Source organism: Anneissia japonica, unplaced genomic scaffold, assembly GCF_011630105.1.
Source record: "Anneissia japonica isolate Jap-2015-1 unplaced genomic scaffold, ASM1163010v1 scaffold342_len425065_cov216, whole genome shotgun sequence".
In the NCBI taxonomy this organism is placed as follows: domain Eukaryota; kingdom Metazoa; phylum Echinodermata; class Crinoidea; order Comatulida; family Comatulidae; genus Anneissia; species Anneissia japonica.
In genome coordinates this window covers 148262-171908 of record NW_022702649.1, presented here as the reverse complement: position 1 = coordinate 171908, position 23647 = coordinate 148262, and the positions used below count along the sequence as shown (strand labels likewise).

The following is a 23647-nucleotide window of genomic DNA, read 5'->3' as shown; positions in this document are numbered from 1 at the left end:
GAAGGAAAAAAAACAGTAGAAAATAGCTTCTATTCAAATCCTGAACGGTAGTACAAAAATAAACACTGTTCTAATTTACATTAATAACATTAACCCACTGAGCGTGAGTGTCGTTTGCAGAGCGCACCGACCCTAACAAATTCATGATAAACTATAGGCCTCTGTGCTCAGCAAAAAACTCAACAAAAATATTTCATTTATTGGAACAAAATTGCTTCCTTCCCATATATAAGGAAAGTGTTATTTTCACTTGGAATTTAGAAAGGTTTCCTTGGCAATCAAAAGACGCATAAACCTTTCCTATATTATTTACATAAATTGACTGTTAATGTAATATTATTATTCTTGGAAATGATGAACATGTTCTCTCATGATAGGGCCGAATGTATACTAAAAACTTTGGAATTAATAATAGGCCTAGACTTATATTATATGTAATCATGAAGGATTAGAAGCTATAGTATATTGTTTTCCCACTGGATTTTGATTAAGTCTCATTATTAAAATCCCAGACTCTTCGGGAATAGAATATTTTTGTAAAAATAAATATATTTTATGACTGGGACAAGTTACCATTAAATTTTATATTAAAATAATTTATTTCTGTAAATTTGAAATGGCAAGGGAATGGAATGGCAGTGCGGGAACTTGCAAGTGTGGATAACGAACTAGCCTGGTAGTTAAATATTCTCGTATGTCCAATAAACAACGAATTACGTGCGTACTTCTAGCGTTGAAAGTAATGCAGCGTAATATATTGTCGATAAGAAAATTAACGTCTGCAAGAATAATTGATAGCTACTGGTATCATCAATTATTATTTAGAATATAATTATATATATAATATATATAATATATACACTATGTACGTATTTAATATACTGTACTGTATAAATATTAGCCCCATAATAGGCATCCACAGGCCTATACACAATTACAAAGCTACAGTATTTAATTAGACCGAATACACATTTATCTATAAAGCAGCAAAAATAGACTTCCTCATGATACACAATTGCATACATTATACATTCTTATACACATCTAGATGTGTATAAGAGACAGTATATATATATATATATGTATATATATATACACGGTACAAATTATAGTGTTAATCTATGTGACAATATAGTGTATTGTACACTGTACACACATATACGGTACGTACTAACTGTACATATACTATACACTATCTATTTTTTCATTTTTTATTCGCAAGTTAAGTAATAAACAAACTGACTTACGTATTGAGATGGGAACTATGGATGATACGCGCGTTCCGTTAGCGAGACGCATCATCACCCGGTATGAATCCGATGCCAACGAAGTGCATGAGGGCTTTACTCTTGTGTATGATTGAAACGGTCGTTCGCTCGTCGTTGATAAAAAAAAATCACCCGCCTTACTCGTATTTCTAAGACAGATCGTGATTGGTTGGATATTCAAAGATCATGTGGATTAATACCGTGTGAACCTTATTGGGTGTGTCTAGATAACAAAACAGTTCACGGAAAACTATCAATGCGTTAATGAGCATACCTTCAAAGAATGAGAAAGTATTGAATCAACAGAAGCACTAAAATGATTCTATATTGAAACCATGACGATCGAAGTCGTTGTTTACCGATCATGTAACATTTAATTGGAATATGGAATTTGAATATATTTTTTTCCTTGTCTTCTCTTTTTAGTTCTATCAATCATCTTTGTGATCGCACTGGCTGACATAACTCTTTGAAATACAAATTAAATTAATTTCATCACAGAAACCACTTACCTGTCTTCGAGGTTTTTGAATCAATAAGAATATTAAAGGTTCGTTGACAAGCAATAATGATTGAGTTGCGCATGCGCTGTGTATATTATAAATGATTATCAGTCTGGGCATTTACCTCATTATAGTATTCATTAATAACCTCTAATTTAAAACTCCAGAACTGTGAGAGAGCTTCCTTTTATTGAAGGATATAAACAAGTAGATTTCCCAAGTTGTTTTCAGTTTGGCCTTATTTCCAATGGTGGCACCAGTTGGATGTCAGGTGGAGAGGGTGTAGGGCGCCCCGTTGAGCTTCTTCACCACCTCAATCGGGGAGCTAGCCCAACACACTTCTTTCGAGAGAGAGAGAAACAAATCTATGTAATTTTCAAATTATGAGACTATAAAATCGATTAAATAAGCGTTAAAAAATGTATAGGCCTAAATTGTAGTGTCAGGGCATTACTTTCTGTACGGTACCTTGCTCAAATCAAGGACACGAGTTAAGTGCTCTAGGATATAGGCTTAAGCCCCCTGCCACCCCGCTGGCGCCGCTACTGGCTCAGAGAGGGATTGAAACTCTTAATCTTAAGGTTGGAAAACCAAACGGCTCCCGCGCAACGCCAAACTACGTCGACTGAACGATTTATGGTATGAACTTACATGGTAGGCCTATATAAATATAAAAGTGTCGTAGAAAACGGTAATATGATACCGGTATAAATTTGATTAATAATAATTATTATGGTATACAATAACAAGTAATATGATACCAGTAAAATCATAGGTCTACATTATATATATAAGATATACATATATATGTATGTGTATATATGTATATACGAAGTAGGCCTACAGTACTTGTATATAAACGTTTGCGTCTAAACCGCATGATTACTCTTCTGTAAATGTACCTTCAACGATTACATGTACTAGGGATTAATGATGATTCTTGGTCTGAAAATATTAATAAGGTATAATGGATGCACACTGAAATGAATCACTATCTCAATAGAATCTTCGCTGGCTGCTACGGAACAGTGACGTCATTGATCTTAGACCGTCGCCATGGTAAAACACACGTTCTTTTTCTTGCTTGTGAACTGATACATTATGAGAATTTCAATGACGAAAACAAATGCTGGGTTTACGACTCGCATTCGTAATTTATTTCAAAGATTTTAGTGATAAGTGTGACACTTTACGGGTACTAACCCGGGCCATATTGGGTTATACCTATTATTATTATTGCCATTATTATGATGATCATCATCATTATTAAATTATTGTTATAGAGGATCAATTAACTTCCAATAAAACACAGATAAAACTAAACAGGTTTTCACTGTTTTTTTTAAATATAAAATTTATTGAATTGATTACCATTTAACATTTTTGTCTATAGTGCACAGAAAGGAACTGTATTTATGTTGATCAAAGGCGAAGAATTTATCTTATTCTGATTTTCAATTAAAACTAGCCTGCTTAAACTAAACAAGTAGGCTAATTAATTTTATCAATCAAGCTTTTTAAAAATAACAGACGGTAATTAACAGTAATATAACAGATATATTTCGTCAAACCACGTACACCAACCCGCTTCGAAATCTTTTAAATACCCTTAAAATGGACGATATGAAAACCAGGACGACAGGAAAAAAAGACCACCGTTAAAACTTTTGCCCAATGCCTACATGGAGACATGAACTGTGGCGTGACGCTCGTAAGATTTCGAAGGTGGTGTGGGGGTGGAAAATCCCCTTCCCCAGTTAAGATTTTCCCCGAGGGCACAAATCCTAGACAGAACCCAGGGTTGGTCTACTTTTTAGTGTTCATGGGCTGTTGGATCGCAGATACAACCCAACAGGACACCTCAAACAACTGATATACGCCCACAACGCGTGGGACCGAGGTGAGCTGGAGTACAAATGATAACAGCGCTATACAGAGAAAAATAATGTTATGAATCGTATTAATTATTATTATTATAATCGTATTATTATTAGTTCATCAACGAAAGGGCTGGTGGGAATCGGACCTGCAGTTTTTCGCTATCTCGGTGAGCGTCATACCGTTTAGACCCATAGGCCTATACTTCTCAAACTATAGGTCACGACCCAAATTCGGGTCGCCAATACATTTCTGAGGGTCGCGAATAAAACGTTGGTAAAGCGCATTTCGAAACATATTATGGAAAATACTTCTGTATAACGACCAGTCAGGACTCAAGAGATACACCCAGGTGAACAGGCCCGTAGAAAGGGGTCCTGGGGGTTCGGCCAAACCCCCTTTTTCAGCAAACCCTTGACAAGCTAATCCCCTTTAACAAGCAAACCCAATTGTGACTTAAGCAATTACATTGCTATTATTGTATAGTTTGTAAGATTGATTTCTAGCACCCCCACACAACAACCCGCCCTGGACATCATTTATTAACTTACCTGTTATTATCTCCGTGTTTGTTTATGTTACAAAAAAGAAATAAAAGAAATGAAATTATAATTAGCCACAGTTGGCCTCCAATTCAATACCACCTTATTTTAAGACTACTTTTCTCTGTCCTGATGGACATCAATCCAGGGGGTAGTACGCTATATTTAAATTACATCGTCATTGTCTAATGGATGCACCACTCCGCTCGGCCTGTTCGTCAGCTAAGTGAAACCAGAAACTACCACCACCACTGACATGTTCCCCAACATTTTCTTTCCCCCGGGGACTCGTCGTACGCCACACACTGAGTGAAGTTCAGATGAACGATCCTTTTAACTTTACAGGGAACTAATTAACTGTAATTTAATGTTCCCTGATCTTTATAATGATTATTTTTCTAATTTAAGACCAAAGATGCAACAGACCATTAAACATGGTCTCTATTGTATTACGGTATGAATGGCCAAAACCAGACTTTACATAATCCCAAGATCGGCGGCCTGCTTATACATTTCGATTTTTAATCAAACCGTGTTGTGACTTTTGACCTCGTCGGGGAAAACGTCTTCATCACTCACATGTGTATGCATTACGCGAGGGCCATTTATTTATTTATTTATTTGTGTTTTTGTTACTTTAAACTGATTCTTTTGATTGAGCTTCCCTAGCTTCTGGAAAAATTCTATGACGTAGCGCCACCACATGGTCTGTTATAATAGACTCATCGGTTCCAGACATTTTTTACATTTGATTTGTGTACTAATAAAAAATAATAATTTCTAAATAAAAAATGAAAGTAAACATTTTTTTTACATCAATTTACATTTTTGAATATTTTTAATCTGTGTTTTGATGCAAACATAATCAATAACATATCTGTGATTGGTAAAACATGTATTTAATATAGTAGGGTCAACCATGAGTGACCGACCTGTTTGGTATAACTTAAATACCTCTCACATGTGTATGCATTACGCGAGGGCCTGAGCTTCGAGGCCTAGACTATCTTTAAAAAAAAAATTGATCTAAGAAGAGTACTTATAAATACATATGATGAATGAAATTATGTGATATCTCGAATCGACTAAGGTTGTTTTTATGAGGGCTTTCTTTAGACGTGTTTTTCCTAGGCCACCGCCTGATCTGTTGGAAACCTTTGCGCTTAATAATAGGCCTAAGTCGCCGCGAACAACACTTAAGGATCTTAAAATTTTTGGTTGCCGTGTAGGCCTACATTTGCACACCCCCATGGAAAGGGTGAACGTTCGTTGTGTCGAAGAGGGGGAAACGATGAGCATATTGTTCGTTTATGCTGGCATGAATTTGTGTTTACAACGTGACAAGAGCGAACAAGTAGAGAGAGCTTTAACCAGAATTCGTGCATCAGTTCTTAAAAAAACCAAGGTTATCAGTAAACGAACTAAGAAAATGAAACAAGACCAAAATTCGTCTGTCAGTCAAAATGAGCAGAATTTGTTAGTATCTCTGCACAATTGCTTTGGCAAAGAGATAGATCAGTCATTAGCAAATATTGAGGCATGGATAAATGGAGCCATTCTAAATATTGGATCAGTTAAATATTCTGTATATCGTAATTCACCAACAGTAACAAACATTAAATTGCCTCGTTGTGCCATTGTTAGTTGCCCAGTTTTTCCTAGATTGTCATTAGAGTTCGCAGATGATTCTCTTACAAAATATGTCTGGTACCGAGGTTTTTCTGATTCAGCTGGTACATGCAAATCTACTGATATCATCGATAATAAGTGTCAAGAAATGAAGAAGAGGAGATCTGATGATGCATCAGAAAAATGTGATAATGGTATGGATGTAAAAGTGCCAATAGTTAGCCATTGGCAAGAGGTTGGCACCTCAAAGGTGTATACACCAACAGCAATGGATGAAGGATCATTTCTAAAACTTGAATGTACCCCAAGTTCAGGTCAAAACATTGGACTTGCATCACATTGTGTACTTGAAAATGCAGTACTCTCCGTTCCTACCTTCCCTTTTGAAAAGAGACATGGCTTCACTGCCAAGCTGACCTCAACCAACAGGTAAGTAACATCACACATTCTTTGTCACATATATACGGTAATAATAATAATAAATAAAACAGTTCCCTAATTAATATTAAATAGGTTGCCTTCCCAATTATAGACAACTTTTGGGACTGGGATTTTCATTTGCTTTTTTCACAGCATTGGTATCTAATTAAAAAAATAATTAATAATAAACATAAAATGTCTTCTGCATGCATTTATCCAGGGCTGCCTAAAGCTAGTCCTGTTTGGAGAGTCTTTAACTAATTGCCATAATGTTATTATTCTTGGATATCATTTAACTGTGTAATTATAATTTAAACAATTCTGTTTTCTACTTGAGATGGTTCATAAATGTGAAAGTTGATTGACTTATTTATACACTGAAACACAAGCACAACCTTAACAGCACTACCACCACCGATGATTTTCATTGGCTATCAAAGGAAAGTTGTATTGCACGAAATATTCTAAAGCTACGCACGCACTGTGGTTGAAGGGTGTCGGACAACATGATGACGTGCGCACTTCAAATCTTTTTTACTGACAGTCCATCCAGACTTGCCACCAACAATCGGCAGATGGCATCGTGTCATCAACGCTGACAAAGAGCAGAGATGGAATTACTGTACAGTACATCGCAGTATGTGCCCGACTTTAATGGCTATTAAAATGCTTCTACTGCACATATATGCACATCATGACCAAACCATCTAGTGAACTATAATTTGCTGATTTTACACTGTACATACATGCATGCATTAAAATTCTGTACTTGCAATGCAAATTGGCAACAACTTATTGGTAAACTGCAGGATCTGTACTGAATATAATTACTCTGCAATGGGGGAATAGTGACATTGGAAACAGATGAAAGCAGGGCACTGAATGGCTTGGGACAGTTGGGTTTACTGTACTAATTAGTGTGAAATGAAATGTTGGTAGCAGGTTATTGATTTCTTTATACAAATTACAAATTACAGTCTGTGCTGGCTTCATCATAGTGTATTATTAAAGTTGATCAACATTTGGAAAGTTTTGAACTTGCAGACCATTTGGACTCAGTTTTTCAGTGGGTGGTACAGTACTGGCCAGAATTATCCCAAATTTTAAATGCATTCAACCCGTTGGCGTTGACAACGCATTGTCGTTGGCGTTGAAAATGTTCACCTCGTTAGAAATTGTTTATTAAGAATTCAACACAAAGTTTTGTATTAACAGTTTGTACAGTAAATAAATAGGCGTTAACATTTTCTAAATAAACAGCCACTTACATAATTGTAGTAAAGAAATAAGGTGATTAAGTGAAGATTGGAGACGAGTTGAAGATAGCCTAGCTAGGCCCAGGTCTATTTTGATTGTGACGACATTGAAAAGGAATACGACACGAGCTTGACAGGTGTTCGATGTAAATGTGAATACTCCACTCAATTAAATAACAGAAAAAAAAATTAAAAAAAATAACAAAGTAACAAGAAAATTAAAATTTTCAAAATGACTCACCAATACATCTCCTCAAATAACTCTATTATATCTAGGCCTAATTTTAGGATTAGTGCCGCATAGCCTACTGTAGGCCTATGCCCAACTACCTAGACAAGTGTTTTCAGGTCAACCTAATATAATACAGTGCATGTCAACACTGCCCCGTTCCGTATCCATGTAATTTACCGTTGTGTTTTAACCAACCTTCAGTAAAAAAAGAAAAAAAAACAAAAAACGCCCATCCATAGCCAGGATATTTATATAAAATTCAAGAGGTTCAACAATAACGTCACAAATACCAGCCTTGTGACGGCACAGACTTCTAGTCATCGCTACAACTAAAAAAATAACACGTCAGAGTTTGCGCGATCTGCAACCAGGTCCTCCAGTCAACAGGGTCATTGACATTTTGGTGGTATCAGAATCATACGCTGTGTGTTTATACTTCACTGTGTAATGACGTTTGGTAGTCTATTAGTCATTCTGCAATTTTTATTTTACAGTTATTGAAAGATCTGGTTTCTTGTGGTTTACCTGTATAATATTTATTTTTTCGATTGCACGATTGGCATCAATCAAGACACTATACTGTACTTCTTTCTTGCACTTTTGTTTAAATTAAATCCGTCTATCGACGGCGTTTGTAAATCGTTGAAAGGCGATCTTCGTAACAACCACAAAACTCTGGTGCAATACAATGACCGTCACTCTCAAAATACAGACCATCCTCGCACACACAGCGTCTGCACATCTTATTACCTGTCTCTTATACACATCTAGATGTGTATAAGAGACAGATATATATATATATATATCTTAACAATACATTGGTCTCCAAAATTAATCGACGTTGTTTATTGATAATCATTGTAACATTACCGTCGCGAGATAGGTTAGTGTTGAATTAACACGGTTTCGTTATATAAACAATGAACTTTCAACGTTCATTTCAACGCAACGTGAATGCAACGCAATTCAACGAAAACACAACGCAACGGCAACGGGTAAAATACGTTGTGATTTTTGTGATAATTCTGGCCAGTACTGTAGGTAGACCATGCAAAACATTTCTTTTCCAGAAATACTCTTTTGAATTATTGCTAAAAATTACCATTTGCATGAAAGTTTTTAAATTAAATAAAATAAATAAAAATGAAATTTGGCATTTTTATTGCCATTTCCAGACATCTGACATGTTATGTCTTTAAAAAAGGTGGGTATGAACTTGAAGTGCCCTTTTGTGAAAAATTAGTAGGGACATGGTGATAAGTTCACTCAATTCTAAAGCATTCAGTTACATTCACATACAGTAGTTTACTTTGAGTCTATTCCTCTATTTGTTTTTCAAGCTAGTACTGAGTTATACTTTAAACTTTACGTACAGTAATATTATAATTTATATTATCTGTGCCAACACCAATACCAATACCAATTTTATTACATGTTCAAATGCACTCATACATTACTTCCCCAGTGGTAGAGCAGCAGCAACATTCATTTTTATAGTTGTAGTAGCTATATTCTTCTCAGCATGTAACCCAACTAAGTACCCATTTACCTCTTTGGTGGAGACTGTAGAGGGCCTTGTCTTAGATTCCATTCCCTGACCTCTTAATTGGAAATCATGTTGCTGCACCATCTGCCTTACTGAACTGATATGTAAATGATATTCCAAATCTTGTTAATTATTGCATAATGTTTTTTATAATAAATTCTTAACTACACTGAGGATTCTGAAAAGCTTAAGTGAGACTTAAATGGACAAATTGTTCTTTGCCCAGATTCCAGCTGTAATTATTTTAAAGAAAAGATGATTTATTCAAAGATCAATTGGCAGAAAATATAGTATTACAACTTATCATATTCAGTACTTTGTGAACTGTGTTCGTAACCCTTTCATTTAATACAGTTTTGAATATTTAGCTCCGAGATACTGTATCTGTAATTTGATATGTTTCCTTATTGAATTGAAACACTAATTTGGTATTTTGGAGGGAAATCAGTGTAGTAATCTGTATTTTGTAAGGTAGCTTCAGAACCTCATTAAAAAAGTGATCCATCAAAGTGTTAGAGCTTTTCTTCTGTCAGGGCAGATTCGGGGTTGGGAGGGCCATAATGGCTAGGACCCCACTCTAAAAAAAAGGAGAAAAAGAAAGAGGAAAAAGAGTTCAAGAAAATAAGGGTGCTTCAGGCATCGCATAGCCCAGATTTTTATCTGGATCCACCTCTGCTTGTAAGCAACCACACTAAATGTTCCAATAGACTAATAATGTACATTCACCCCTTTGCTATTTAACTCTGTCAATGCCAGTGTTGTGTACATGTTTGATGGATCGAGTGCTCACCAATCAATTTAGTCAGAGACTGTTGTTGAGTAGTCCTTTGACTGAAGCCATTTCACTTTTACATCAGTGTTATAATCAATGTTTGCTTCTACTTATAATCCAAATGTATTACGTGCGGTAGCCAAGACGGTGCCATGCGAAAATCGTTAAGCACTAAAAGTAGATATCAGATTTTTAATTTAAGTTGATTGGCAGATCCTGGCTGAATTAAAATGAACCCAAACTCCCATTTCGAACATTAAATTAATCCATAGTAAAAAAATATTAAAATATACCTTGGCATTGTTAACAAGTGTGGACTTGATACATCAGTGCACACACAAACCAACAGGTAGAAAAACTGTGACAGTAGGAAATTCAGGTGGCATCATCCATGCATGAATAAAAATAAAGAAAAAAATAATTAGATATTTTTTAGCTCATTATCAGGCCATGGCATTGCCAGAAACTGCAGTTTACCAAATCAAAACAACTCGAGCCCCTTGGTTTAGTAAGTCAGGTTCATGAAATAAATTTGCAAACAGTATGGTCTATAGTATGACATGTCATATGATGTCAAAAACAAAATTTGATACAATTTGTACAGTATAATAATTGTGATAAAATGTCAATTTAAATATACAATTTACTAAACTTGTTGTGTGTTTAACTATATTTTAATGTCAATGTTTTGTGATTTATTTTAAGTCCCATCATTCCCTTCCTACTGTATTTTCAAGGAGGAGCCTAGCCCAGTGGTCTCATCACAGTTTAAAATAAAATTAATATGCAAAAAACAAATAAATAAGCACGTAATTATAATAAAATAAATAAATGCAAAAAAGGCTGCCTTTGCAAGTGGAAAACGGCGCTGTGAGCAGCTCTGCTAGAGATGGATACGTGTGCCAAATAAGAAGACATTATTATTATTAATATTACATGGCACTTTGTTTTTCTTTTTGTCAGCCTAAAACCTTTTAACCAGTATTTGTATTACAGTCATGATTTTTAATAAATGTTTTTTAATTAATAATCAAATATAACAGTGTTTTATGTAGCTTCCATATTTCATAAGAATCACCACTGTTTACCTGTGTAATTTCCTACTATACAGTTTATCTTCCTGTTTTGGCTGTGCGCTTTACTGGCGCATTAAATGCATGGTAAACAATGCAAGGGAAATTTATTCTATTGAAAACTGATTAATTTTATTAATGGATGCACAAAAATATTATGTGTATGTGTAAACACTCCAAAGGTATACAACTTCAGTTTTAAATAAGTTGTCGCTACAAAAAATATAGGTCATGTCACCTCATTTCACAACAATTTTCTTGTAATAATTGATTTTAAATATAGCATATAGCATAGCACCTTGTGGTGTTATAACATATTACCGCGTCTATAGTGACCAAGTGCGTATTCTTTTGTTCTTTTACTGAGACACACGCAAAGTTTACATCATGCAAATCAGGTAAACCTTGTCGTATCATCAGAGTAGCTAATGATTAAAATCTGTAATACAGTATCTTATTGCATCAGTTTTAAATACAAAACAAGTATACATTACTAATAAATAATAAATCAAATGTATATCATTAAATTTTAATTTTTAATCCTACACAATATACAATGGATTAAAAAAAACTACATTGTATAGGTGGTGAAAAGTAATAATAATGTTTAATAGTACCATAATAATATTAACGATCATTTAATGGATGGATAGATATAAAAATTCTTTCTTTGATGATGATAATAAAGCATAATAAACTTTCTTCAAGAAAAATAAAATTAACAGTATTTACTGTAAATTTTTCTAAGGCTTAATGGAAGCAAGACATGTTGCCAACAAATCCTCCTTCCTATATTTTAGGCTATAGAGGCCTAGTCCAAGACCTTGTTGCAAATCCCAGCCCACATAGGCCTAGCATATAATGCCTAGCATAGGGCTCATGATCGCGGTACCCTGACCATTAAAAATTAGCACACGCACTAGGAAGCGTTGTTCACGGCATTGGACTGCAGCGAAAATTGATTCCCCATCGTTAATTGAACAGGCCCACGTCATACTTGGCTGAATAGTTTTGATTTACATTTCGCATGTCTGGTGTTGTTGTAAAATGTATTTCAAACCAGTCATGCTTGGCTGGTTTTTGATTTACGTTTTGAAATAGAATTTGGAGAGGGTGTTGATCAAGTCAGACCTACGTTTTGAATTTGAATTACATTTTAAAGAAATTAGAACTACGTTTTGAAAAATTAGAACTTCATTTTGGGAAACTAGATCTACATTTTGAGAATTACGCCTACGTTTTTAATAAATTAGACATTGAATTTTGCAATTACATTTTGATTTTAACAGGGATTTTGGTGCGTATGGCACCCCATACTTGAGGGAGAATCTCAAATTCATTGACACATTAGGAAGACAACTTCCCCAGGATGTCTCGAGAGTCTCCCAGAAATTGGGATGGCCTCCCACACTCCTGCAATCAAACAAGAATCACCCAAATATAACCCATCTCCTGCAAATTCATCATATTTACATGTTTTTACTACAGTATTTTATTATCAATTGTCTCACGGAAGTCATTGCCGATGTGCAGTCTTACAATAACTTAGCAACCAGGAAAGTAGGTCTCAGGAGTTGCAGTAGAGTGCTACTATTTTTTCATTGGGATTGTCGGTTGCAGTCTGAGTAGATCGCAACTAAAAACACTCCGTTTGCAGGATTGACTTTATATCCATGGAATCATGTTGGCCAAACGTAAGTGCATTGTGTGCCAGGTTGTCAACCTTCTTTAATTCTTTATTCCGTGCGCTAAGTGTTTTAATGCTTTATGGAATATAACCAGGGAAATGAAACCATGGTAGCACTGTATCAAGCTGATATTGACTGAGAGGTAATGTTCCTGCTTCTTCTGCAGTAGACACTGGTTTAAGCCTGGCTAGTGTTAGTTCGTAATTGCAGTCTGGCACTCAGCTCCTTGAATAACCCTCACATTGAGAGTTGGGTGGAAGGAACATGTTTGTATCTGTACATGTAATGTGCTGTAGCTACGTTAAGTAGCACTGCATTGCAGCTGCTGCAGTTTTCTAGTAGTTGCTTCCCCTAAGCTTTGGAACAGCCTGCCCGATTATGTACGCCAGGCACCTTCAACTGGGATTTTCAAAAGCCGATTGAAAACTCATCTTTATAACTCACTATAGGCCACTCACATTCGTTCATTTTCGTTGCTCGATAGGCCAATATTTAGTTACACACATCATTATGACACCTGTGAAATCAATAGCTGACCCGGCCTTGGTCGGTTAGTGAAACGGTGTGATGATGTGTGATTCTATTTTTTATCTGTTTTGTTGGTTATTCTGTTTGGTTAGTTTAGGTTATTTCCGGTCAAATTTATTTCCATACATTATTCACATACATTTTTCAAGCGCCTTGAGAAGGTTTCGATCGTGGAAGGCGCTATATAAATATAAAACCATAAACCATAGAATAAGCACTAAAAAAAGAATTATGATTACTACCAGTTTAACCAAACAAAAGTAACTCATTGCCATTTCTGCAACTTGGACTTGAGTGAAGTTACATAAATTACAATGACTGAGAATTCATGTGGGTTTTTTTTATGTACATGGTTATGCAACAAATCATGCATTTTTTTTCATTTTTTTTCTCAATTAATTAAAGTGGTTCTCTCTAATTTTGAATGATGTTCTTTTACAAGATGTGTCTCAGACCTGGACCTCTTCATCTCGGCATTTTACCTCCATATCAATCATGAGAGAAAAGCCGACTGGCATTTGCTGATCACTGTTGAAGAACTAAATTGATGAATTTCTCAGGCACTGTACTTTTTTGGCAACAAAACATTTAAAAAGAGAAATACATGCCATTCTTTCGTAAGCATCTAACAGTAGAAAATATACTGTGCGTGGGGCCCAGACAATTTGATAGAAACCCTTAGAACAAATACAAGCAAATGGCAAAGGGTAATTAATTGAGAATGCTTATTGGGAAACTTGATAGATTGATTGATTGATTGATGAAGCAGTGTTTATCATATGCATAATGACTACATTATGTACTGCATTATATTATTATTATTCTTTTACAGAGGTTGAGATTTCATTATAGCAACTGACACCAAATGTTGTAGAAAACCTTTCCCTGCTGGTAGACCCCCATACAGAAGCAACATTTTGCTGTCAGTCCTTTACATTAAATTGCAGTAATTTATTAACACCTAATTTTGTAAAATAAATTGCTGGCTGTGTGAAAACCAAGGCCCACAGTAACTTTTTGCTGATGGAACAATTTTAGAAGGTAAACTCCTATTTACTTTGGCTGTTGAATTAGACATCTAAACAAAAATCTATACCTATTTGTCATGTACAATGAATCCCATTTTTATTTGTCAGACTTAAAACTACAGTATGTGTGATCAGGTTAAAGCATTCACATACAACTTCCAGTATCATTCTGAAACAACCTACTGAACAAAGTCCTATACCTCTCACCTCTCCTCCCTCCACCAGTGCTCCGAATTGATATATTTTTTTAGGCTAAAATGGAAAAATCAAAAATTTTGTTTTATCCATTATCGTTTGCTCTCTTTCTAACTTCGGGCTTCATGGCCCATAAGGCTGCAGTGACAGTTCTCCAGTTGGTTCTACTGTATTTTACCTGGTTCCCATGTGCTCCATCCCAGATAGTACTCTCTCTTTTTCTGCTGTCCTTGGCCATGTAGTTTTGAGCCGCCCAACTTTTCTCTTGCCTTTTGACTTCCATGTCATTGCTGTCATACAATGACTATTAGTTTCCATTTTCCACAAATGGCCAATTTATTTTCATCTTTTCATCTTGGTCTCTTCACTTATTTTTTTCATTTTGGTGATTTTTAGAAGACTTTCGTTAGATGTAACATATGACCATCTTATTCAAAGAATACGCCATAGGCATTTGAATAATAATGTGTAATGAAGTTTCTGAAGTATCATGTTTGATCATACTGTACAATGCCCAAAACATGTACAGTATACAAATAATGAATGTTTATGAGAGCAATGGGAAGAATATTTTCATTTGAAAGATTGACTGTTCCACTCAACGAGGCGGGCTGTTCCATTCAACTCATGAAAATATTCTTTCCATTGCACGAATACAAAACATTCATTATTTGTTTTATAACACACCTAAATCCTTGCCATTTGATCATTTTCCAAGCAAGTGTCCCAGACTGTAAAAGAAAAAGTAAAGACCTTTCCTGGCCGCAGACCCCCACCCTCGGGCCCGCGAGCCCATCGGCTCGAATCGGTTTTGCCTAGCCTGGCCTATTCTCCCTCAACAGACCTAGGCCGTAGGGCTAGGCCTAGTCTAGAAATCCGTCTGTGCATTTCGGAAAATAAGGGCCGAATTCCGGACAGCTTTTGCGCAAATTTAAGCTAGTTGTTGAGGTATCCATGCAATTACAGTAAAACATAGCAACTCCCTGGGTAAACAAAATCTCCGATACATTGCACACCACTAAGACAAGTTCAGCAGCAAGAAGTAGGTTTATAATTAGAGGTTATAGGTGACATGATGTTGTTTCATGGATTTAACCTTCCGGAAAAATGTCCTGCGTCTTTTTTAACCAATCAAAATATTGTATTAGGTTGAAGTCATTTCTATTCTTATCATTTTTCAAGATTTAAGCTTGAAATTTCCCCGCCAAAATCTGTCCAAAAATTGTTTATAAATTATGAACCTTAATGCAAAACATCTATCTTGTCCAGCTGGGTTAAATGTACTATATTGAATTTTCAATCTAAGTATTGGATATTATGCTAAAGGCATATTTAGGAGGAAATGGCATTAATTTCCATACCCTAGATTCATAGAAAGGTAATGTGTGTAATGATAACAATGACATCTTGGTAATTTGAAAACTATAATTTATCATGATTTCAAATACCATTTTTTGACCCTATTTTTAGAGAACATCCGGCCAACAAAATGACAGGTAATAAAGCTAAAGAAAGATTACTCAGGAAAGAAACCATTATAGCCAAAATATTATAGTCGATTAGATTTATAAATTATACCATCATCCATAAGTTTCAAAGCTCTTTTTTTTGTGGTAATTTAATCAGTGTCACTGGCTAAGGCTTAAACTGGATGCCAGTCCAAAACTTTAAAACATACAGTAAGTCAATTTTGGCACCAATGGCATTCCATATTTCTTATTTGCATGACGTTACATACTACTATTTTTCTGGGCTTATTCCCATTTAAAAAAAACAAAACGAAAGGGTAAAGTAAAAGAAAGAAAATGAAAAAGTTAAGAAAGGAAAAAGAAAAAGAAAACGAAAGGGAAAGAAAAAGAAAGAAACCGAAATGGTTAAGAAAGGAAAAGGAAAAGAAAGAAAATGAATAGGTAATGAAATGAGAAGAAAAGGAAAGGGTAAAGAAAGGAAAAGAAAGAAAATGAAAAGGTAAAGAAAGGAAAAGAAAGGAAACGAAAGGGAAAGAAAGAAAAGAAAAAGAAAGAAAATGAGGAGGTTAAGAAAGGAAAGGAAAAAGAAATAAAACAAAACGATAAAGAAAGAAAAAGAAAGGAAATGGTAAAGAAAGAGAAAGGAAAGAATAAGAAATGTGGAAAGGAAAGAAAAGGAAAATATAAGGTAAGAAAAGGAAAGGGTAAACATGAAAAGAGGTAGAAAAATGAAAGGAAGAAAAAGAGGGTAGGAGAAGAAAAGGTAAAGAAATAAATTACAGGGATGTAAAGGAAAAGAGAGACAGGTCATAAGTGTGAAAGGAAAGAAAATAAAGATAAAGGGAAAAAAGACATGGAAACAAAAAAAAGAGTAAAAGGGAAGTAAGGTAATAATACTAAGAAAATAAATATTTAACAATTAAATAGATTTTTAAAAAAAGTAAATAAAATTCTGTATTTTCAAATTATTATTTATTAACATTGTAATCGTGTATTTATATTTATTGTTGTAATTCATTATTGTTATTCATTTTTTTTTAGGTGAAACTTTTAATAATTTATCCCACTCCATGCTATAGAGCGCAATAGAGGTATTTTACATTATGCGCAATTATTATTATTCAAATTCAACAATATAACAAGTTTCTCAACATAAACTTCTAGGCGGATGCAGGATTTGGCAGTAGGGGGTGCATGACAGTCCAGACCACCCATGCTCCACCATGGTTGGGGCTGAGTCGAGATCATTTTAAGAATATGGAACTCTATGTGCCCAGAAATTGCACTCTTAATTTCTCATACCTTAAAATCTTACCGGTACTATGTTCCTAGCAACAATACAATAGAACACTTATTTTGTTAATACAATTTAGGGAGGTGTGATCGCACCGTCTCCACCCCTCCTGCATCCACCCCAGTAACCAGACGCTGGTGGCGCTCTCTGAAATTATCTAATACTAGGAAAAATCAATAAATTAGAGACTTGTGGCAAGTCTTGCTAAGGCTCATTTGGGTCCTACTACTTTGGAGGTTTTGGTATCCATGTGGGTCCCAGTTGGGTGGGATGAAGCCCCCCTCAATCTCTGTATTTTGGACATTTTGTATTTTGATATATTCTTTACACATGAAGGACCCTCACTTGGCCGGTTTGGGGCCCCATGGTTCTGACAAAAAGAAAATGCCAAATAATATCAAGGACCCCTAAAGCAGGCCTCCGGGACATTCATGTTGCCTATTTTTAACAATGCCTGTGGTATTGATGACATATATTATTTAGTTGTAAAGCAGTCCAGTGGTTTCATTCTCTGTCCACATTACACAGTACATCTAAATTTCCTAACTTCCACTAGTATTTTTCTGAACAGCATCAAAATTGTAAAGGTTGCTGTTAAGGGTGAAAAATCTGACTTAACATTGCCTATTTCCATTCATATGGTCACTGTACCTTATGATTTTATGAATGAACATGATATTCTGTTTACCAAGCAACAGGGCTTTGAGAAAATATTATTTCACTTTATTAACCTTTAACAAAATTATACGATTCAGAAAAAAATTTTTGCATTTGGACTATTTGACCTTTCAAATGCTTCAATGCAATAGATTATATATTAATTTTAAAACTTTTTAATTATGGAATTTGATGTGTTTCTCTTGACCTTTTCATAAACTAACTTTCAAATAGACTTCAGTGCACAATAATTATAAAATAATTTCTGAATTCAAACCTATTATTTGTGGTTTGCCTCAAGGAATTTCTTCATGGTTTTTTATTTGTTTATTTTTTGCCTTTTATTAACGATTAAAGCCGAATGCATTCAATGTACTTTCTATGCTAATGATACTTTTTTTTTAGGTTTAGTGTTCAATCTATTTTCCGACAACTGTTAATCAGAAAATATAAATGGTTGCTTAATTGTATAAATTTTCAATTACATCAATAAATATAATTTTCATGTTGTTTGGATTTCATCATCAAAAGAGTCTAATGAAATCGGTTTTGGTTTGTAATCAAATGGTAGTCTTATCAAGTTCCTTGAGGGTGAAATTGACGAGAAGTATTAAACTAAAAAAAATCATAAGGAGAATTTTATCTGCCTCATTTTCTTTGCATAAATGCCCATTAGTCACCATGCTGGGATATTTTTTTGTGGTTGCTATATGGTCATGCACAATGCCACTACTTATGCTCCCAGCAAGTATTCCTATTCCTATATATTGAAGACAGGGGCCGATTCAAGGTGGGAGGGGGAGGGCGAAGCCGGCCTGGGGGACCCCTAAGTATTTCAAAACTATAAGTGAAATTGAAATACTTGAAAAATTTTAATCAAATTTAGGTTTGAGAGTGCGATTTCCGGCCATCTACTGTAGAGGTGCCTTGATCAAAGATTTTCTTACCTTGGTTCAAGCCATGGTGGGCCTAAGGTAGTGTCATCTGCGAAAGTTCTCCCTGGGCCCCCTCTATTTCGAATTTGTGGGTATGCCACTGGCAGACGTGCCTTTTTATGGTCTTAATCCATTGACCAATTTCATTCTAAGCTATGCGAACAGACACCTATACTGTACTACTAGGTAAAAAAGAGCTATTTATAGATAATTTGCTTGCTAAAAACACTAGAGATTTCACTAGCCTGGTATTACTTTAAAATTGTGAAACCAAATGCCTTTCCCTATGCCACATGTCTGTCAACACTCATTCGAGTTTGACGACAGAAAGTGTTACAAATGGCTGAAGATAAAAGACTGATAAAACGTATGGATAGAAACGAACTACAAATATATTGCATCAAACATAAACATCAAAATATTAAAGAAAAGACCATACAAAGTCGCACACTTGCTTCTGTGATTTCTCGGAAGTAAGTCGTCTGTGATGACTTTAAAGTAACTTAATACAAAGAGTCTTTTCATGGACACTACTGATTGCTTATGACAGGTAAACTACTTCAAAGCTTACTTCTAAGGGGTCGTTGAACATTATTAACATTTTCACAAGTGTACAAACAGTATTCTAGGGGGAGGGGGTAGCCAAATTTTTACTCTCTTACATATGCATAAAAAATTTGATTCAAAATAACATGCAGTATGTAAAATAATGGTAAAATTATAATGTAACTATGGATATAATATTCATTTTTAAGCAACCAAGTACAGTTTTAGATGGCTTCACAAAAAAATGGAGAATTGTTTTGCAAAATCAAATTTTTTTTTGTACATTTTCAGAGAGGAGGGAGGGGTAGACTTGTGAAAATATCTAACTCATCTAAACGTACCTACTGTTATAAAACAGTACTATGCCGAAATAATTGACAGTAATTATATAGCAAGAAAAAAAAAAGCACCTGAATAACATTGAACAGGAAACAAATAAGAAGCAGAGCATGGTGGTATTAAAAAAGTAACAAAGTAGTATACTCGAATGATGAAGAAAAATAGGAAATTGCTAGATGTTTTTAGGCAATGTCTTGAAAGGTTTGCCACACGTTTAGCTCAGGAGAGCAGTAATGAAACATTTCTGTGTCTGCAAGTATTGGAGTTGAATAACAGATGTCCCAAGTCTCCCGTAAATTGCAGATTTTTTTAACAGGCGTCTCCGCACATCACATCGTCAAATGTAAATTTTTCTCCAAAAATAGAATATTGCTCAAGAATTTAAAAAGATTACTTCTGACTTTTTTTTCTTTTTTTTTTATATTCAAGGCATTCTGCCTGATTGTTTGATTTTTTCTTAATAAATGTGAGCAGGTTGATATTTACAATTAAACAACTCTCAAGGGTNATTGGGTTTTTGTTTTTTTTGCTTTGCTGTTCATGTAAAGCACATAGTTGTACCATGGTGCTCTGTATGCTAAAAAAAACATTTGTAAAATCTGTATCCACATCTTACAATGACTTGTTTTTTTAAATTGCTTTTGTGGAATAAAAAAAAATTACTGTGGATAATGGCATGGCATATGTTCTACAGTAGTGACTTTTTTAAATTCATGACAAAATCTCAAGAAATTATACTTCTCAAACTTTATTCTTGAAGTAATGTCACATCAACTAAAAATCTTGATTTTATTTGACATTAAGGTGTCCACAATAATAAACAAACTGAGACTGAAGATAACTTGAATAGTTGAAATGTTTCATAACATGATAAAAAATGAAATAGTACAGTACACCAGTTTTCATGTTCTGTAGAAAATCTTTTATGGATATTTGCAAAGTGCCTGTGTAATTATGCAATATATTTCCTTTTTCTTTCTCATTTGGCTGTCAAACTGTAAGTAATAGAAAGGAATTTCTTACTAGTTCTATTTGCACTATAATAAATGTGATTGATGCTTATTGGGAAGATATCTACTTTTATTATTGATTAACGTGAGATCCAAATTGTTGAATTATTTGAATGTATTATATTTTACAGCCTAAGAATTGTGTCTTATAATATATTAGCTGAAATGTATGCAGATTCGGATTTTTCGAGAGATGTTCTTTATCCATATTGCCCACCTGAACTGCTTGACATTGACTACCGCGAACAGGTCATCTTGAAAGAGCTCACAGGTAATTGTCAATCTTTGTAATATCTTGTATGTTATTTCTTGAGGGTTTTCAATAAATAATGGAATTTTTTGTGAATTAAAGTTTTATTATAAAGGAATTGATGATTCTTCCTGAAGGATACTTATAATTCCTTTATTTTTATTCTGCTATAAAAGTGACTACAAATTTTACCAAACATCACAATATAAAAGTTTGATTGTAATAAAATTTTTATTAAAAAGTTCCTCAAAGGTTTATAGTTTGCATGCAGGATACACACACATATTTTTTTTATTTATGTATTTATTTATTCAGGTATAGTACAGAAAATATACAAATGGCAGCCAAAAGCAAAGATAAATGTATTTGCAAGAATATGAAAATATTGCAATATTATACTGTATACAAAATTACAACAAGAAAGGCCGAAAATTAAAAATTCATAAAAAGAAATATCACATTAAAAAGTACTAAACTTAATTAAACCACCTAAATATTTTATTGGAAACCTAAAAATACAATAAATATAAAAATATAAATATACAAAATTTGAATTATTTCTAATTTTGAATTATTTTAACATTACAAAAAAAAAAAAAAAAAATTAATAAAAATATTATTAAACTGAGGAACACAACAAATATTATAACAATCCAAAGAAAAACTGCATTCAAGCTGTTCAATATTTCAAAATTCCTTCATTCACAAATCAGTCCATTGCTATAGGTTCTACTTACATAATTAATTTATATACTATTTTAACTATAGATATATTTTACTAAACCTGTAACTGTTTTATTATTAAGTCTAACATTAATTTATTACTTTAACCTACTAAAGGTGAAGAAACATTGTACATATTAGAGTGACAAATCTTTTTTTTAACCAATTAATTATGTTTGGAGAGGCTATGCAAAGAATAAATGGGAAAGCATACGCCAATTTACTGAGCAGGTGCATTTTAAATAGAGGAAACTCTGAAAATAATGTACTATAAATAGGTACTGGATTTTGCCCCAGAAACAGGAAGGTCTATACTATACTTTTATCCAGAGTTTGATTTTCTCATTCTTATATAATAATAGGCCTGATAAAAAAACTATCCATGTCACTGTTGTTCTTAGAGTAAGGCACTTTTTTTTGTCATTAAACCAGAATAATAAATCGGTGTTTGATGGGAGGTACAGTAAGTGTTCTTGAATCAATGGATTTGGTTTATATGCTCTTATTCCTTCGATAGTTCATTCTAAAAATAGATGGGTTTATTAAATGAAAATTCCTTCATGCTGTATTATGTACAGGTTATCCAATTGGCAATTAATTGAGCAGAGGAAGTTGTACATTATCACTGTGCATGTCAGTGATTGGGGTTATGGTAGAAGCTTCCTTGTCACAGCCCTCGATAACGCTAATTCTATGACTACCACACATAAAATCAGGTCAACATCTACTTGTATCACCATTTAATCATGCCATCTGATGGGCCTGGCAGAGTACAATAATTGTGTTAGACACTGCGTCCAGCTCTGACTGAAATAAAGCATCTAGCAAGTGTGTGGACATGAATGAACAGCAGATAAGACTGTTGAACATTGTGTATGACAGTGTACAGTATTCAATGTCAGGTAGTGAAGCAGAAGAGTTTGCAAATTGAGTACTGTATGTGTATCCAGCTAAGGAATGGAACTGATGCGGTTGTACCCTTTCACCATGTCAGTGTTTCCAGCTTGCATGTACAGTATATGTGTCCTGTCACAGGGAAATGAACAGAGGAGGTTTCATATGTACTATATACAGTAAAGTGTTTTCAGTCACAGAGAATTGAGTGGAGAAGGTTGTATGTTGCAACTGTGCATGCCAGTGTTTCCAAGGACAAGAAATGGAGTGGAGGAGGTTTCATAGTAAAGTACTGTATACAGTTGAAGTGTTTCCGGTCACAGGGAATTGAGTGGAGGAAGTTTCTTAAGTATACAGTATTAACAATGTTTCCAGAAAGAAGAATTGACTAGAGAAAGTTGTATGACACTTTGTATGTCAGTATTTCCAAACGGCTATCATATAATGGAGCGGGAGATGTTGCATGTTATATACAGTACAGTGTGTTTCCAGTCACAGGGAATTAAAGCCCCATTCCCGGCAAAATTTCACTAAAAACAGACTTTTTTTAGAAAATATGCATTTGCATTACTCCAATTTTTATAAATCATGGAAAAATATTGGCATGAATTTTAGTTTTACGCAAAAGAATAAAAAAAATGAGAAATACAGACTATTTCTCATAAAATATTACCATTTTCTCAACGAATTCATCGTTACTAGGCAAATTCAGAGGTTGTAGATCACATCCACTGGAATACTCTCTCTTTTATGTATACTTTTATACAGTCAATAAAGTACGCCCTCTCTAATGAGATTAGTTTTTGTACTTCGCATCTCGCACAATGTGGTCGTTCGGTTAGGCTGAGATATGTTTGTTTAAGTGTCAAAATCTCAGTCAGAATCAGTTTTTTAACAAATTTGAAATAATTCCTATGAAATATTATATTTCACAAGTGTCAATACTAGCAACGGAAAATATCATGTCGGCCG

General features: G+C 34.3%; 1 protein-coding gene across 1 annotated transcript in view; it reads left to right on the top strand.

The window, feature by feature from the left end:
- The first annotated feature begins 5153 nt into the window (after nucleotides 1–5153).
- LOC117103978 (2',5'-phosphodiesterase 12-like) overlaps nucleotides 5154–23647 on the top strand; it is a 34298-nt gene continuing 15804 nt past the window's right edge. The window contains exons 1-2 of the mRNA XM_033244629.1: nucleotides 5154–6249; nucleotides 20940–21079. Of these exons, the coding sequence (XP_033100520.1) occupies nucleotides 5291–6249; nucleotides 20940–21079 (1099 nt within the window). The 5' untranslated portion in view covers nucleotides 5154–5290. The remainder of the gene's footprint in view (nucleotides 6250–20939; nucleotides 21080–23647) is intronic.